The sequence below is a fragment of the Triturus cristatus genome, chromosome 3_1 (genome assembly GCF_964204655.1).
Source record: "Triturus cristatus chromosome 3_1, aTriCri1.1, whole genome shotgun sequence".
Classification (NCBI taxonomy): domain Eukaryota; kingdom Metazoa; phylum Chordata; class Amphibia; order Caudata; family Salamandridae; genus Triturus; species Triturus cristatus.
Window position 1 is genome coordinate 693,948,466 of NC_140583.1, and position 18,572 is coordinate 693,967,037.

General features: G+C 43.5%; 1 protein-coding gene across 1 annotated transcript in view; it reads left to right on the forward strand.

Moving 5' to 3' along the window:
- The window catches only part of LOC146860809 (sperm-specific sodium:proton exchanger-like), a 5,538,638-nt gene that overhangs the window by 5,095,136 nt on the left and 424,930 nt on the right, over window positions 1-18,572 (forward strand). The window contains exon 23 of the mRNA XM_085646172.1: window positions 15,275-15,412. Within this exon, the coding sequence (XP_085502298.1) occupies window positions 15,275-15,412 (138 nt within the window). The remainder of the gene's footprint in view (window positions 1-15,274; window positions 15,413-18,572) is intronic.

The following is an 18,572-nucleotide window of genomic DNA, read 5'->3' on the forward strand; positions in this document are numbered from 1 at the left end:
CGTACACGGGTGTACATACACGGGGGGTAGGACACGTACATGGGTGTACATACAGGGGGGTACGACACGTACACGGGTGTACATACACGGGGGGTACGACACGTACATGGGTGTACATACACGGGGGGTACGACACGTACACGGGTGTACATACACGGGGTAGGACACGTACAGGGGTGTACATACAGGGGGGTATGACACGTACACGGGTGTACATACAGGGGGGGTACGACACGTACACGGGTGTACATACCCGGGGGGGGTACGACACGTACACGGTGTACATACACGGGGGGATACGACACGTACATGGGTGTACATACACGGGGTAGGACATGTACACGGTGTACATACAGGGGGGGTACGACACGTACACGGATGTACATACGCGGGGGGGTACGACACGTACACGGGTGTACATACACGGGGGTAGGACACGCACACGGGTGTACATACAGGGGGGTACGACACGTACACGGGTGTACATACACAGGGGGATACGACATGTACACGGGTGTACATACACGGGGGGTACGACACGTACATGGGCATACATACACGGGGGTACGACACGTACATGGGTGTACATACACGGGGGGTACGACACGTACACGGGTGTACATACACGGGGGTAGGACACGCACACGGGTGTACATACAGGGGGGTACGACACGTACACGGGTGTACATACACAGGGGGATACGACATGTACACGGGTGTACATACACGGGGGGTACGACACGTACATGGGCATACATACACGGGGGTACGACACGTACACGGGTGTACATACACGGGGGTACGACACGTACACGGGTGTACATACACGGGGGGTACGATACGTACACGGGTGTATATACAGGGGGGGGTACGACACGTACACGGGTGTACATACAGGGGGGGTACGACACGTACACGGGTGTACATACACGGGGGTACGACACGTACACGGCTGTCCATACCCGGGGGGACGACACGAACGTACATGGGTGTAAATACGGGGGGGGTACAACACGAATGTACACGGGGGGTACGACACGTACACGGGTGTACATACACGGGTGTGGGTGTACATACACGGGGGTACGACTCGAACGTACGGGGGCTGGGGGGAGTGTTGGGCGTGTATGCGGGCACATGTCTCCATGGTTGCTATGGGAGTTCGGTGCGGACGGTGTTTTTTCCATACGGTTGTAACATCGAACGCACGGGATGGATCGTGATTCCGCGGTTGGACTTCACTTTTCACATTTGCACGGTAAATCGTCCGAGGACGTGTCGGACACATTTTCCGACCCGAGGACGTGTGGGGAATTATTCCGAATGCGATTCGTATGGTCTTTTTCCCATGCGAATCGTAATTGGCAGTTTGTACGGCACTTGTACGATTCGTACGGTAAAAAGACCGGATACGAGTCATACGGGGAAAATTTTTACCGGATCGTGATCGGCACCACAGTGTCAGACATTTCCTTATAGTCCTGCTCAGACCTGGTTTCCATTACAAGAGCTGTAAGTTACCTCATAATACCTTCCAGTGAGTATCTTGTCAATAGGATTGCCACCGTCCTGTGTTTTACTTGTACGGACGTTTTTTACAGTTTGAATCTAGTTCTGGTTATCACTGATTACCGGAATTATAGTGGCCAGTAATTTTTCTCGAGAGCAGCCAGCACAACAAGCTTCATATGAATCCCATATGGTCTCTCCTACCCAGTGGCGTAGCGTGGGTTGCCAGGGCCCAGGGCAAGGCAAGTATCCTTCCACTTTTCTTTTAAAATGTTGCCCCCCCCCAAGAAAACACCTAAGAATTTTGCTCCCCGGACTACTGACCCTCTGGCTCCACTCCCACTCTACACCACTGCTCCTACCAGCGACAGCTTCTGGTGACACATTGGCTAAAGAAGTCCAACTGAGCCAGCCTATTTATTTTCACTTCCTTAACTGGGGTGCCAGCTCTGCTTTTGGTGGTGAAAGGGGGTAGCAGCTGCTCTGTAAAATTCATTCATAGGCTCCATCCTCTCTAGCCCCGGAAAATTTTCATTGCCCATTTGGAATCCATGGCTAGAGCCTAGGAATAAATACAAAGGTCAAGATGTAACTTTCTTTTACAAATTACCTCGTCTGATGCAAAGTCTTACACGAAAAGCAGTGAGCAGACTTAGGGGCTAATTTATGAGAGGCCTGCATGGCCTGTAGTGGCCTCATAAATCATATTTTAGGTAACGCAGCGCAAATCGCAATGTCATCTTACTCTTTGCTTCGGAGGCGTTCCATGGGCATTGCAGTGGGTTTTCCCATCCAACACCCATGGAATTTGACACTGCCTCAGATTTACAAAGTGTGTAAACCTGGTGAAGCGTCAAATCCGTACGCCTCCCAAGGTGAGACATAATGAGGAGAAATGTGTTAATTTCTCCTTGTGTTTTCCTCTTTCCATGTGCTACAGAATCAGGACACATAGAAAGAGATAAATGCATCGTAGGATCCTGCCTGTAATGGAGGCACCCTTGCACCATAGTGCAAGGGTGCCAACGTTGGCGCTAGGCTGCCAAAATGGTGCCAGCGCCGGCAGAAAGAATAGGGATGCACCATGATGCTTAAAAACTGTGGGGCAGATCTATCTTGGAGATGCGCCACTTTTACGCCGCCGTTGCGTCACTTATGTGACGCAGCGGCGGTGTAAACCCTGCGCCACGTTGCGCCATATTTACATCGTGACGCATCTATGGAGATGCGTCACGATGTAAAGCCCTGCGCCACGTAAAACCTGCGTCAGGTTTCACGTGGGCGTGTCGACAGAGGGGGGGGCGTTCCGTCGCAGGAACGCCCCTGAAAAGTGACTCAGTCAAATCTATAAGATTTGACTGAGTCACTTTCCTAATGCTGATGCGCCAAAACCCTGCGCCTGCTTGAAGCAGGCGTAAGGCTTGACGCACCATGTTAGGGATAGGGTAGGTTGGAAAAGTGCTGGAGTTGCGTCGCGCTTGCGACGCAACTGAAGCACTGCGCCAACCTTACGCCATTGGATGCGTCACGCATCTGTTTATTCATGCTCCATGATGCGCCGCATTGTAAATGCGGCGCATCATGTGTGGCGCAAGGGTAAACTTGCGTGACGCATCATTCCTGGCGCATCCTTGCTGATTTGCAGGGATGCGCCAGGAAACATAAATCTGCCCCTGTGTCCTTTAATTTGGACTGTGCTGCCCTATGCCAAAATGCCATAAATGAGGTCCTCAGTTTTACCGCCATCAAATAGCTGGAGGGGAGGGACAATAAAATCCCTACAGCGGTGCCTGACACGCACCGCCACCACTGTAGGGATTATGGCTGCCTCCAATGCACCGACGGGCTCCTCGAGCCCGTCGATTTGTGGCATTCAGGCTATGCGACCTCCATCCTTCTGCCCACCATTATTATATGGCGTGCTAAAAGCATGCACACGATGGTGGTTTCACCGTCATTGTAATCGGCCCCAAAGTCATCCTTAAGGGCTAGCAAATATTTAGGGTTTCATAGCCAGTGGGTGAATCATTGAACAGTTTGTTATACTTAGAAGTAAGGACTGGTTTATTTTCTTTACAGCAAAGATGGCAACTCTATAATGCTCCCTCTTTCCATTGCTTATGTTTTCCTGCTTCCAGTGTCTTCATGTCCCCACTGTCAGTGTCTCTCGATCTTCAGGGTTAGGTACCTTTTCCCTGTGTCACTGTCTTTGCATCCTAATGAAAAGACACACAAATTATGGACGGAATGCGGAACAAATCAAACTTTTACCCCCAGTCAAGGGATCTGGTTTAAATCAATTGTTCTTTTGCTCACCATGCCACCCCAGTTTAGACCCAGCCATCTGCAAATCAGTCTTGACCGTGTTCCTTATGGAAACAGTCCAGCCCGAACTGCCAGACAAGATTCTTGGTAGACCAGAAAAAAGCATCCTGGGACCGGTTTCGGTATATCAGCCTGCATCAGCCAGGCTAGCTTGAATCTAGTGGTACAGTGAGCGAGGGACCCACGTCTGGGCATACCCGGACATTTAGGGCAAGAAAGCAAAAGATATCAAAAAGAGCCCAGGTGAGTACTGCTTGACTTTCTGTAAATTATAAACTTCCTTTCAGGACACATTGAAGTCAGTACCACAGCTTCCGGTATAAAAAAATAGCATCTTTTAAAAACAGATTAAAAGGACATTATATTCAAAATATGACAAACATTCAACCTAAGGATCAAGATCAAGATTATGTACAGCAGTGTGAATTAGCATGTCCCTGAATGTATGCTCAGTTATTTTTCTATATTGGTTCTTTGGTTTCCAATTTAACTATCCATGTTGACTCAGCTCTACTGAACATTAGTTCTCTGTTACCACCTCTCTTACACGGGGGAATTATATCAATGGCATAAAAACTCAATAAATCTCTGTTAATACCGTGGTATTCCTGGAAATGTCTAGCCAGAGAATAAGAATATGACGTTACAATGCATACCATTACAACGCAGTTTTTACAACGAAACTACCACTACAACGCACATGTTTACAACGCAAGCCATTACAACGCACGTTGATAGACATACACATAATTAACCATTACGCTGCCAACCATTACAACGCATACCAATATATCGAATAACATTACAATGGATAATAATCATCCCATATAAACGTACACGTATAATAATTAGCAAAAAAATATATTAATAATTAAACAATAATGCCCCAAAGTTTATAAAAATATTTTAACATATACATAAACCTTAACAATAAAAACAAGCATATACATCCAAAACATTAAAACATAAAGGGGCAGATTTACAAGCCTGTTGCGCCACTTTTGCATCATTTTTTACATAGGAAAAATGACCCAAAAGTGGCGTAAGGGGCTTTTAAATCTGCCACAAAGTCTTTCTACTATTTCCACGAAAACATCCTAGTCACTATCGAAAATAGAAAAAAATGTGTCCTTCCACTAGTTCCACTACATCTGCCTAACCTCCATCTACCTAAAATGGCTGCCAATATCAACAGAAATGTTAAAAACAACATTTTATACACAACTTAAAAAATACACATTCTGTCAGGTTCTGCATCACACTGAAAAATAGATTTCAACACGTATTTTCATTTATATTTTCATTTACCCCTAACAAACATATAAATTAAGCCAGCACCCATTTTGTGCTCAGTGGTGCATTTACCTCCTTGGATACCACATGCATCTATAGTAGCAGTAGAAACCTGACAGCTGGGACAGCAGACACTGCCATCTATTGACAAAAGTAAGTGTAAGTCTTAAACGAAGCACATTTAGATAAAAAAGAATAAACGAAAAAGCCTAAAAATCTTTTTACATTTTTTTATATATTCGCAGAACTTGAAAAATACATCCAACCATACAATACCTGTATTCTGACAAAAGTAAGTCTCTTTAAAATAATTATCAAATAACCCGAATTTTGTTTTCTAAATTACAAATTAAATGATTTTTAAAACTCATTGACAGAATTTGACCATACTCAAACAATTAACAACATTGTAAGGAATTTCACTGAAAATTTATATTGTAAGTACATTGTAAAGTATTTGTATTAAATGATAAAAACGTATGCAGTTAAATATATGAAAATTAATGTACTAACTACACTGCCTGCTTACCTAAGGAAACATGCTAGTCAGTAGTAGGGGACACAATAATTATTCAAACTCAACTGGGTGCATACCACAGGAAAGGTGCTGGTCACTGGTGGAGGCCAAAGAAACTATTATAACTCTGCGGGCTGCTTACCTCAGGGAAGGTGTTGGTCACTTCTGTAGGCCAAAATAACATATCTAACTCTGCAGGATGCTTGCCTCAGGGAAGGTGCTGGTCACTGGTGGGGGGCACAATTACTAATCTAAATACACAGGATGCTTACCTCAGGGAAGGTGCTGGTTATTGGTGGAGGACAAAATCAACAATCTAACTCTGCAGGGTGCTTACCTCAGGGAAGGTGCTGGTTAGTGGTGGAGGGCAAAATGAATCATCTAACTCCGCAGGATGCTTGCCTCAGGGAAGGTGCTGGTCCCTTGTGGGGTGCAAAATTACTATTCTAACTCTGCAGGGTGCTTACCTCACGGAAGATACTGCTTAGTCTTTCTCGCCCAAAGTGTGCCGGGTATGCCCCAACGTGGGTTCCAGGCTCACTGTGACACTGGATTCAAGCTATTCTGGCTAATGATGGGTGAAAGCCCGAAACAGGTCCTAGGATGCTTGTTTCCGATCCATGGATATCTTGGCATGGCAGTTCTAGTTGGACTGTTCCCATGAGGCACAGGGTCAAGACTGATATGCATATGGCCAGGTCTAAACTGGGGTGGCATGGTGAGCAAAAAAATGATGGATTTAACCCAGATCTCTTGATTGGGGGTGAATGTTTTGATTTGTTCTGTAATCCGTCCATCAATTTTTTGTCTTTTACTTTCTTGCCATAAGTGTGCCGGGTATGCCCAGAAGTGGGTCCCGGGCTCACTGTACCTTTGGATTCAAGCTACTCTGGCTGATGAGGGGTGAAACCCCAAACCTCGTTCTAGGATGCTTGTATTCCGATCCATGGATATCTTGGCATGGCAGTTCGGGTTGGACTGTTCCCATAAGGCAGAGGGTCAAGACTAATTTGCATATGGCCAGGTCTAAACTAGGGTGGCATGGTGAGCAAAAGAATGAAGGATTTAACCCAGATCTCTTGACTGTGAGTGAATGTTTTGATTTGTTCTGCATTCCGCCCATCAATTGTTTGTCTTTTGCTTTCTCGCCCTAAGTGCGCCGGGTATGCCCAGACGTGGGTCCCGGCTCACTGTGCCACTTGATTCAAGCTATTCTGGCTGATGAGGGGTGAAACTCCAAAAGTGGTCCTAGGATCCTTGTTTCTGGTACAGGCATGACTTGATATGGCAGTTCGGGCTGACTGAGTTGCATATGGCCAGGCCTGAACTGGGGTGGCATGGTGGGCAAAAGAATGATGGATTTAACCCAGATCTCTTGACTGGGGTCAATATTTTGGGGGAGAGATGGACCGCCACGGTCCTGACATGTGGATGTAATCCCACTGCCTGTCAGACCTCCCTGTGGTCTCTGAATGGCGGCAGTGCCTGTCAGGCACCGCCGTAGGGATTACAATATCCTTTTTCTCCGGTCATTCTGTGGTGGTCAAACCACCGCAAAACAGCTGGCGGAAACAGATTTGGGGGCCCAAAGTGAGCCCCCCTAACTCTAGGGCCTGGGATATGGGCTCTTGGGGGCACCTATAGTGCCCCCCTATATATCCCTGTACCACGTGGCAGGCACCGCATGGTACAGGGATATGTGAACACCCTATTTTTGTATTGTGGTGGGGGCTGCTGACAGCAACCGTGCCGCAATACAAAATATAGGGAATGCGACCGCTGTGGTGGCGGTCGCATCAGAATACAGTATGTGGGACTGCCGCCTTGTAGGCGGGTGGTTCCAAATATGAAACGATGGCAGACAGACTGAAGTCCGCCATCGTAATCAGCCCCTATCTACCTTGTGATTTGTTCCTCCTGACTGTGTGGATGAATACTACACATCATTTACTGAATCAGACTGTTTTACTACAAATGAAGACAGATTGGGCGCCATACTATATTACTTTAAGGACACTTGAAGTGGCATCTAAGCAGGTCGGGTCGCAGAAGGAATCAAAGGTTTCCTGTAAGGTGGTGGAACTGTTACACGACCTGCTTAGAAAGAGAAGCAAAGACCAATAATGCCATAGAGGGATGGCACAACTCCTTCAATGAATCAATTGGAACACCACAGCAAACTTTTATTATTTTTGGGGACATTTTGAAGAAGGAGCAAAGTTTCCAAGAAATGAGAATAACACAATCATAGAGTGGTAGTCTGAACCCACAAATTTCAAAAAGAACAAACGAAATATCTGAGAGACTATTGGGACAAATTCAATAGTTTTCTATCTAACTACCTCTCTCCTTACAATAAAGTATGCCACGTACAATCTCTATTAAATAAAGTTTGTCTTACCTGACCGCAGCTCGTCCTTGCTTCTGATCTGGACCGTGACGTTCCACCGGCTGTAGAAAGAAATTCTCTACTGCGTATGGCATTTGTATTCAGTAAAAGGAAAAAGAGGACAATTTAACCCAATCTAACCGATGGCAAAATGTGGGGAAAATGTAAAAAAATATGTTTAAAAATTGTTAATGTACTCCTTTAATAAACTTTATAATTTTCAAAATTAATATATATTTGTACATGTTTATATGTTTGTAGAAAAAAAAATCTAAGTCAGATGTTTATATTTTTTTAAATTAAAATATATTTTTAAGAAATACTTTTAAATGCCCCATTTATTTACTCATTCAAATTATATTTAAATGTCTTTGGTGTGTACATATTACTCTTTTAAGCCATGTTTTAAACATTAAACTATATGTTAACATACCACAATATTAATGTTAAATCCTAATTTTTAAATTACAAAAACGAATTTTCTTTTTTTAAATAAAAATAAATTACTAAAGAAGTATTACAATTATTACCTAAGTACTGATACACTCCCCCACCCAAAAACTCTATTTCCCTGCCATCCCATGCCCGAGAAAGGGTGTGACACCCTCTAAATTCTTTTACAAATTTATTTGTAGGTTACTTAAAACTTAATATTAAGGGTAATATAAATGAATATCCGGGTATTAAAATTAGTGCCTGAGTATCAATAGACTCCTCGTCCAAAGCCCCTATTTCCCTGGCATCCTGTACCAGAGAAACTGTGTCACACCCTCACAAATTGTATTTACCATTATTTTTAAATCAAATAAAAAATAACATTATGGATAATATGAAGTAATGTCTGGGCATTAAAATTAAGACCCAAGTACTAATTCATCCCCCACCCCACCCAAAACCTATTTTCTTGACATTCTGTGCCAGCGAAAGGGTGTCACACCTTCTCAATTTTTTTTATGTATTTAAAAATTGCTCATAAACTAATACTAAGTGTAATACAAATTAACACCTGGATGTTAAAATTAATACCCAAGTATTAATACACTTTACCCCCCAAAACCCCTATTTCCTGGCATCCTGTGTCAGAAAAAAGGTGACATCACCCTCTCAAATATTATTTAAATTTATTTTTAATTTACTAAAAACATAATATTATGGTAATATAAATCAATGCAAACACAAGGAGATGGTGGACGGAGCGCTGGAACTTTTCAGACACTCAACCCCAGTTACAGATCTGGGTTGAATCCATCATCATTCTTTAGCTCACTTCGCCACCCCAGTTCAGACCCAGCCATATGCAAATCAGTCTTGACCCTGTGCCTCATGGGAACAGTTCAGACCGAACTGCCAAGCCAGGTATTCCCTGATCCGGAAACAAGCATCCTGGGACCGGTTTCAGGGTAACACCCCTCATCAGCCAGGCTAGCTTGAATCCGGGGACAAAGTGAGCAAGGTACCCACGTCTGGGCATACCCTGCCAACTTAGGGTGAACAAAGCAAGCACAAGGAGATGATTGATGGAGCTCTGAAACTTTTCAGACACTCCCATCTGGGATTGAATCTGTGACTGGGAGCGTGTGTCTGAAAAGTTTCAGGGTCTGTCCATCATCTCCTTGTGTTTGCAATCTAAATGAATACCTGGTTATATAAATTAAATACATGCATATTAATACACTCCCCCGCCCAAAACCCGCATTATTCTGTCATTCTGTGGCAGAGAAAGGATTTCACACCCTCTCAAATGTTTTTTTAATTTATTTTAAAATCACCTAAAAATTAGATATTAAGGGTAGCAAAAATAAATGCCTGTGGATTAAAATGAATATCTGAGAATTAATACACTCCGCCACCCAAAATCCCGATTTCCCTGGCATCCCGTGCCAGAGAAAAAGTGTCACACCCTCTCAAATCTTATTTAAATGTATTTTAATATTACGTAAAAATGTATATCAAGGGTAATATAAATTAACAGCTGGGTATTAAAATTAATATGCGAGTATTAATACACCACCCCACCCAAAACCCCTATTTCCCTGGCATCCCGTGCCAGAGAAAAGGTGTCTCATCCTCTCAAATTGTATTGATATATATTTTAAAATTACTTCCAAAATGAATATTAGGATTAATATAAATTAATAACCAGATATTAAAATTAATACCAAAGTATTAATGCACTCCCCCACCCAAAACCCCTATTTCCATGGTATCTCGTGCCAGAGAAAAGATGTCACACCCTCTCAAATATTATTTAAATTTAATTAAAATTTATAAATTACTTAAAAATTAAATTAAATTAACAAAGTGCTAAAACGAAAGTGTTAAAACATAAACATAAAGTACTTACCTACACACTTACCATAATTCATGATGTAATAGCATGCGTTATAATGGCAAATGCGTTGTAATGTCATGCGATGTATTAGCATGCATTGCAATGGCACATTCATTGTAATGGCTGCATTGTAAATGCATTACGCTGTAATGCATTACGTTGTAAGGGATGTTTCCCAGAGAATAAAGACAATCCATCTACTGTATAGCACTCATGTGTTCCAATACTCTTTTCATTACATTGTGAATAGTACTGCCCACATATTGTTTCCCACATGAGCATCACAAGGCATATATTACATTATCCAAAGTACAGGTCAAAAATATATTGAAAACCTTTCTCTCTCCAATTGCTATCACAAATTCCTTTCTATGGTCATAACCTACAAACCTTACAGTTTCTACACCTTGCAAATCCTCTCCTCTGTAATGTGTCCTCTGCAGGTCTCCTCACTATAAAAGTACTGCTTAGTTTATTCACTAAAGAGGAACTCTTTACAAATGTAATTTTTGTACCACACCCGTCTGTAGTGCTAGAGGCACTCTTGTGGTCTGACACCCTGTGATGAACTTTGACTACCATTATTTTAATTGACTTTGGTGTGTTATTTTATCCTAGCCTGAATGTAGGACGTCCTGCATATACCTTGTTCCTCTTAAAGGTTTTTTATTGTAATATTGCAGTCTGTCATTGGAAGCTGTCATGGGGTAGAACAGCCTTGCCAAGAACAAAACTTGTGGGATGTGCATTTGAAAGCATGAGAGAGAGGGAGAGAGAGAGAGAGAGAGAGGTGTGGAATGTACTTTTTGGTCTCAAAGTGCAGTGTTATGAGCAGTGGTGCACACATGTGCATTGTGTTGTACATTGAGAGATGAAGTATGTGGTGCACAGATGTGCATTATGTCGGACTTTGGCAAGAATTATGAAGTTATTACTAATGGCTTTGACATGGCCTCATTTCATCCTGAATTCTGACTCTGTCTGGCTTGAGCTTTTTCTGCGCACACAGACACGCTTGACAGTTGTTTGGGTTAACCACGTTCAAGGATTGTTTTGTAAGAGATTGTTTAATGTACCCTGGAAGGCTTTCGTGAGCTTCATCAAGATACAGGCTGGAACATGTAAGAATGTAAAGGGAATGTGGGAACTTCTTCCTGCCGTGGAATGCTTGCCTGGAAGCTGGCCAGTTCCAGGAAGTTTCCTTGTACAGGGAGAAAGACTTTCGAACCTTCTAGTGCGTGTTTGAGATTATGAAGCTGAGGGTTGTTGATTTAGAAACTGGGATTTTGGAATCCGAATGGGGACAGACGCATCTACTTCGGTACAGTGGAACCCTGGTTGCTGAGTCTTCTATCCCCAGCTGTTGAATTCCCCTATCAGGAGTGGCCTAAGATGAAGTGTTTGCACCAGGTGAAGTGTTGAGTTTTGATTATTGCCATTGTGATGTGTGGCCAGTGGCTTTGATCATTTGAGGTGTTTTCTTTGTGATATGTAAATGAGTCAGAGTGCACGTCCAAAGTAATAATGTGATGTATCTAGTCTATATATCTCCTACAAGGTGCCAGTATATTTGCTTGAGTCTTATCTCATATTATTTGCTGCTTGTTTATTCATTAGTATTATTCAGGAATTTAATTCTTGCATAAAAATAAATAAAAAAAATTATATATAATTATATATATATATATATATATATATATATATATATATATATATATATATATATAAGCACGCAGTATTCCTCAGTTTTGCGCAAACAAGAATACACGAACTCCTCTTCGTCGGTGAGCACTCTTTATTTCAAAAAGCATAAGAGTCTCCCTTCTGTCATGACGCGTTTCGCCACCGGAGTGATATATATATCCACTCCGTAGCAGGTACCGCGCACAGCTCAGACACGGGCAGTGTCTGGTGTGATGCAATAATACCGCCGCCAACCCCCGAGCATGCCGTAGCCAGGACAGTGCTAAATTGTCGGACAGCCCGTGTTCGTTCCTCAAGACGAGCTGGTCATGGCAAGCGCCTGTCACACACAAAATAATTACACCAAAAAGAGCGAGGTGAGCAAGTGCTGCTCCTGATTAAATATTCACGAGTGCGCAGTGCAGGTATGTCCAATTACAATCTGTTGCACTGAGCACGAATAATGCCACCCCTTCTAGTATGTAACAAATAGTTATGAATGCATTGCAGTACCCTTACCTAAAAGCCGTCGGAGAAGTACTCCATGGGCTAAGACCATGGGGTGCCCGCACCTTACCGGGCTAGAGGGTGAGAAAACACATAAGGCACAAGAGGAGAGCGCATCAGTTTTTTAGAAGTTAACTCGATCATGCTGACCGGCAAATAGCGGACTTACTGTTTCAAGTAGCAGAGATTTTACTCACCCAGTGACTCAGGTGCCGGCTCGTATCACACCTACCCCGTCCTCACGTCTACACGAATGCTGAGAGGGATCGGCGGGGATCATTCTCTTATAGTGAGTTGATTGGGAAGGCAGGCGGTCCCTACATCCGGTATGCATAGTCATGCCAGATCGTGGTGTGTCTATGTGCGGGGTGGTGCACATGCGCTTTAATCGTCCAGTGGCGTGTGAGGGATTGCGCATGTGTGCTAAAGTAGTGTTTTCAAATTGGAGTAACCGATCAAAAGTGGATCACGCTAGTTGAGCGGAAGAGGGATGCTCGGTATTCAGTGTCCGGTGAGAAGGGGGAGGCGCAGCCAAGGCTTACTGAGTGCCATGAAAACAGTTTCAGATTAAGACAGTTTCTGATTAAAACCCCATAGTGGCGAGATTACTATGAACCCAGTGTTGGTGTAAACACCATTGTAGTGTATGGTTCCACATCATCACGTAGCCGTAGGGCCTGATGGTCACCTAGTGGGACAGTGTTGGTATAGTGTTGTGCTCCGCACTGGCGACACCCTCATGAATAGAGGCAGCCATGTAAATGTACGAACCCCAACCATATAAGGAGTGCAATACCTAAGTATGTTGCATAGCGGGTGGGACCATAGGACAGGAGAAGCGAGAGATGCATGGGTAGGGGTCACAGTTCACTCCATGGTATCTCATCGTTCAAGCCATGGGGGTCAGTATGGAGCAGGTGGGGTGACTGATCCTCTTGATTTATTTAAAATGTATTTTCACGTGCGCGGATCCTATGGGACCATGGAGGCGCGAAACATGTGGACCGTCTAAGTTACCCAGGCACATTACGACTCGCAAGGTAACACATAACCTAAGGGTTTTTTAGTCTGGCAAGGGGATTGCCACATTAAAACACTTTTTTTGGTACCCCTTAGTCAATTTTAGATCACTGCACGCACGCATTCACTATTTCCTTAGGACAAACTCCCCCTGCACACTCGCATGCACCAAACGGCAGTTCACAGAAGATCTCCGACAAAGTGACCCTCCGGGGGACCCTTAGGGCATTGCAGCGCCGGCCCGATGAGGAGCAACTGCCCAATGATGAAGCGTGACATTCTTCGGGGTGAGTGAGGGCAACAAGGAACAAGATTTGTTCTTCCTTTTCACAATAGAGTCCTAGACCTAGGTTACCTATTTCTTTCTCTTTCTTCTTTTTTTATTTCTTCCTTTCAAGGGAGTGAGTGACACTCTGCACCCCTCCCTAGGAACACTGCCCCACTGTTTTTTATTGTAGATTCAACCACTAGAGCATGGGCACTGGACCTTGAAGCAGCTCCTGGTCCCCCCTCTATGTTTTGACATGACCACAAGAATGTGCCATATCTACTAGGATATTGTGCATTTCTGCTAACTCTCTCTCTCTTCGTTACAAACTAATGGCTTCCAACTGCCAACGCAGAGATCCTTACACCATGGCTTTTTCCTCTTTCTACGTTTGCTGCAGAATGCAGCACTTTATAAGGAGGAAAAATGAGGAAAAATACACATATTTCTCCTCATTACACCATGGTGCAAGGGGGCTCCTGTTGCGAATCAGTATTGACACATTTCTACACAATAACAACCCTCTGAGGCTTTTTCCTCTTTTTACCTTGTAACACCTTCCCTGAGAAGCCATAGCATTTTCACACATTCCCAGGTTTACTGTTCTTAGTAAATTTTAGAATTCACCAAAAACCATGGGTGGATGTGTGGTAACACCCATGCTCCACCCACGAAATGCCTTACCATGGCAGAGTAATGCAAGGAAGCAATTTGCGGTACCTTCCGATACTCCAGATTCACTATGCCTCGCAAAGCCACACAAGGTGGCTCTGTGTGGCACAGTAAATCTCACTTGAGGGCTTACGTTGCCCTTTACATCTCTTTTTGTGGCGCAATGATGATGCAAGCCCTTAGTACATCTCGGCCAAGTTCCTCTACATATTGGGATGAATGTAATACATCAATGAGTATGTGTAGTCAGCTATCTTTTGATAAAATATCTCCTTGAATGCTCTTCATTAAAATCGTATTTAAGTGATGTACTCATGTATGTATATTCCACCATATACCATTCCAGGTACAGTGCCAGACTGGGAGGTTTTTTAATGAAAGAAAGTTAGCCCACAAATGGTATTCATCCCCAACTTTCCCTAAAAACCTCCTCCTATTTAGGAGCCAATCCTCCTTCTCCTTCGACATTTACTACTGAAACGCACACCTACGAGTGCAGAAAAGTGGAATAGATCTCAACACAGAGAAATATAGGAGAGGTGGATGCAGAGGTCTCCTCCCGTAGGTTTGTGAATAGTTTTGTTTATACGTTTGTAGTACTAGTGTAGGACTACTTTATGAACTACAAATTGAAGTTTGCAGATAGCCTCCAATGTTATTAAGCTATTTGGGCTGGTAATGCAACAACTGGCTACTCTAGTCTAGAAATAAGATTCTTTCCAATTTATTTTCAATGATTATATGTTTTGCACCTTTCAGACCTGTTTTATTGGAATAAATGAACTTTTTGAAGCCTTTGATGCTTTTCTGGAATATCCTTCCTTAGAGTATAAAATATGGCTAGCAGTTGCAACCCGCACTGCTTTGAACACTTTCAAGGAACACCTTGCTTACCAGGTATGACACTGCTGTGTTAAAGTATTACTATGTGGTTAATTATCAATCTGTTGAAGAAAGCATGATGTACATGGCAAGTTTATTTTCCCCAAATGTCGAATTCTGGCCATTTTATTATCAACTACGATAACGTTAAAAAAAAGTTAGAGGCATATTTACAAGCCCCTTTTGCCACCAGAATGTCACTTTCACAGCATTGTAGTGGCGATAGGGGCTTTGCCTTATTTACAAGGCAGCGTTAAGCCACTCAACGTGGCTTAACGCTGCCCTGTAAATAAGGCACCCTTTCATGCTATACTTAGGACCTGATTACGATGTCGGTCAGAAACTAAACCTCCTGACTCCTTGTCATAATTGGTTCGACCTACTCACGGTCGGAGGTTCCGACCGACTGATTATGATGCTTCCGAACACCATTCGGACAGTCTCCCATTGACTTCAATGGGAGCCTGTGTTCTGACGGACAACACAGGCTCCAATTTGAACAAGCATTTGCAATGCAATAGGTCTCGCATTTTCCAGAGTTTGAGCTATTGGCATTGTAAATGACAATGCCTTTTATTTATGTGTTGTTTTGAAATGAATAAAAGGCACAGTCATTTACAATGGCAATAGCTTGAACTCTCTCAAATGCGAGGTATTTTGCATTTCAAATGCATTCTGTGCAAGTGCCAGCCCTCTGAGTGAGTACGACAAGCCACTGTTAACAGTTAGGAAGATTTATCAGCAGCATGGATGGCGCTCATGAAGGTTGTTTGGGTTACTGCATTTCTCACCAGCTGTCTTAGTGAAAAGAGTGTGTAATGCGCTTAACAGGACACTGCCTCAGTGCACGGAATGTCAAAAATATTGCCGGAACCTTCAGAAGGCTAGAATATCATAAGCACCGACTGCGTTTTACTATGATTGTGCAGAGAAACGGAGAAAGGCTTTGCAGAGGGGGATTGAATGAGGCTTTGCACAGGTTACTGAGGGGATGTCGGTATAACATTTGAAGATCACTGCTATACACTGATGAGGAAGATCTACCCGAAATAAGAGTATTTCTGTTACAAAGATATGCTGGTGTGTGATCGTATTTAAGACTACTATTACAAATAGCTTTAAGTTTGGAGAATGAAGATTATCACCTTACAAATTTTAACATTTGAAAGGACAATCACTCAACTTTTGCGCTTCTTTGCATTTTAATTGTAGGAAGAACTAGAAGCTGGGAATCAGAAACACTTGAACATTAAAAGGTTTCGCATTCCCGTATATTCAAAAACTGATCAAGTTCTAGTTTGAGCTAGATACCATGATAGTACAGCGACTGCCACACCGTAATGCTGCGGCTGTTCTTTCACGGGAGGTAAGGAAGAGCACTCGAGATAAAAGAGGGGTATAGAAAACCTTCAGCATTAAAAACGAAACTATGTTTAGTCAAATAATTCGAGAGGCAGCAAGCTAAGTGATCGCGATCAAACATCAAAGCGGCCTTGTGGGTGAGAAAGTGAAAGTAATCTCGGTAAAACGCGGCGCGCGCGCGCCCGCGCACATGCACTGTAGCTCTAGGCTGGCCTGGTAGCACTTTTTGGAGCCCTCTCAATAAGTCTCGCCAGACCAGCGCATGCGCTGGGTCAGGCGAGACCTAAAAAGGGGTGGTTTCGGAAAACCTTGCACATTGTGGCGGGCACCCCATGGTGCCTGTCAAACTGTGCATGGTTCTACAGGGGGGTCTCTTGGGTACCCCCAGGGCCCCCAAGCGGAGGCCTCAGGATATAGGAGGGGCCTGCTAGGGATGCCCATAAAGTCAGTTTATGACAGCCTTTTCGTGTCGGACGGTCCGAGTCTGAAAGTCTATCCGAATCCGACATCATAATACGTCGGTCGGAAATGCGGTCCATAGAGCTGTACGATTCGGCTTCGACAAAACTCTGAGTTTATGAATGCCTGTCAGGACCGGTTCGGAATGACCGAACCGTTACCTTTCCGACTGACCAATTACGATGGGTTCTGTCACAGTTTAGGAAAATCCGAATTCCGTTTAGAGCCTTTCCGACCGACATTGTAATCAGGCGCTTAGCGTGAAAGGTGAGAGCAAGGGATGTTGCGGTGGGTGCTACACCCATTGATTTTGATGCTACCTCATATTTACAAGGGTGACGTACATATGGGGCAGCATCAAAATTAAGATCAGGGAAAACCTGGTCTAACCCTGGCGCAACAAGGAGAAATTTTTAATTTCTCCTCATTTGTGCTGTTTGCATGTTTGCTGCATTGTGCCCATTGATTGTTTATGTGCAGGAGGGTGTCCCTTCCTACACATAAACAATCAATTAAAAAAAAGACGTTTTGCAACTTCTATCTGTGCTGCATTAAGCGGCACACATCGAAGTTACAAAACGCCATTTAAAGATTGTTTATGTGAAGGAAGGAATCATACCCTGGAAAGCAGTCACCCTTGCACTATGGTGCACTATGGTGGAAGGGGGCCTGCATTGGCGCTAGGCAGCTAAATTTAGCACCAGCGCAGGAGGAATACAGGGCTGCACCATATTGTTGTAAATATGGTGCAGCCCTGAGTTTCATAAGTGGCGAAGCACGGTGTTAAGCATTATGCCAAGAAGGTTAATGCTGAGCTCCGTCACTTCTATTGTAAATATGCCCCTCAGTTCAAATCAAATATTTTATTGTTTCAGCTATTAACCTTACAAATGAAACATAAAAAATAGGTAGTTGACAATACCAATTTTGCTGCATTGAAAAAACATTAATTCTAGTACAATAATTTTTGATCCCAAGAATACCTGAATGAGCGTCTGCTTACCTTTAATTGCAATAACATCAAGTTTATTAGGTAAACGTCCATAAACCCAAATGAGTATAAAAATACATAATATAAAAGATCATGGGCCAGATGTACAAAACGTTTCTCAGCTCGCAAACAGCCCGATTCGCAGAATCAGGCATTTTGTGTCTGTAAATAAGAGCATTTTTAAAAGTACAAAACCCCATTTGCGAGTCGGTAACCTATTAATGACTCACACAATAGGGTTTGCATGTCGCTAATAGGAAGGGGTGTGCCAAAGGTGTCCCTTCCTAGTCGCAGTGCTTAAATTGAGCCAGTGGTTCCGGTGCGCAGCACCTGCACTTAATTATCAACACAGGTGCTTTTCGT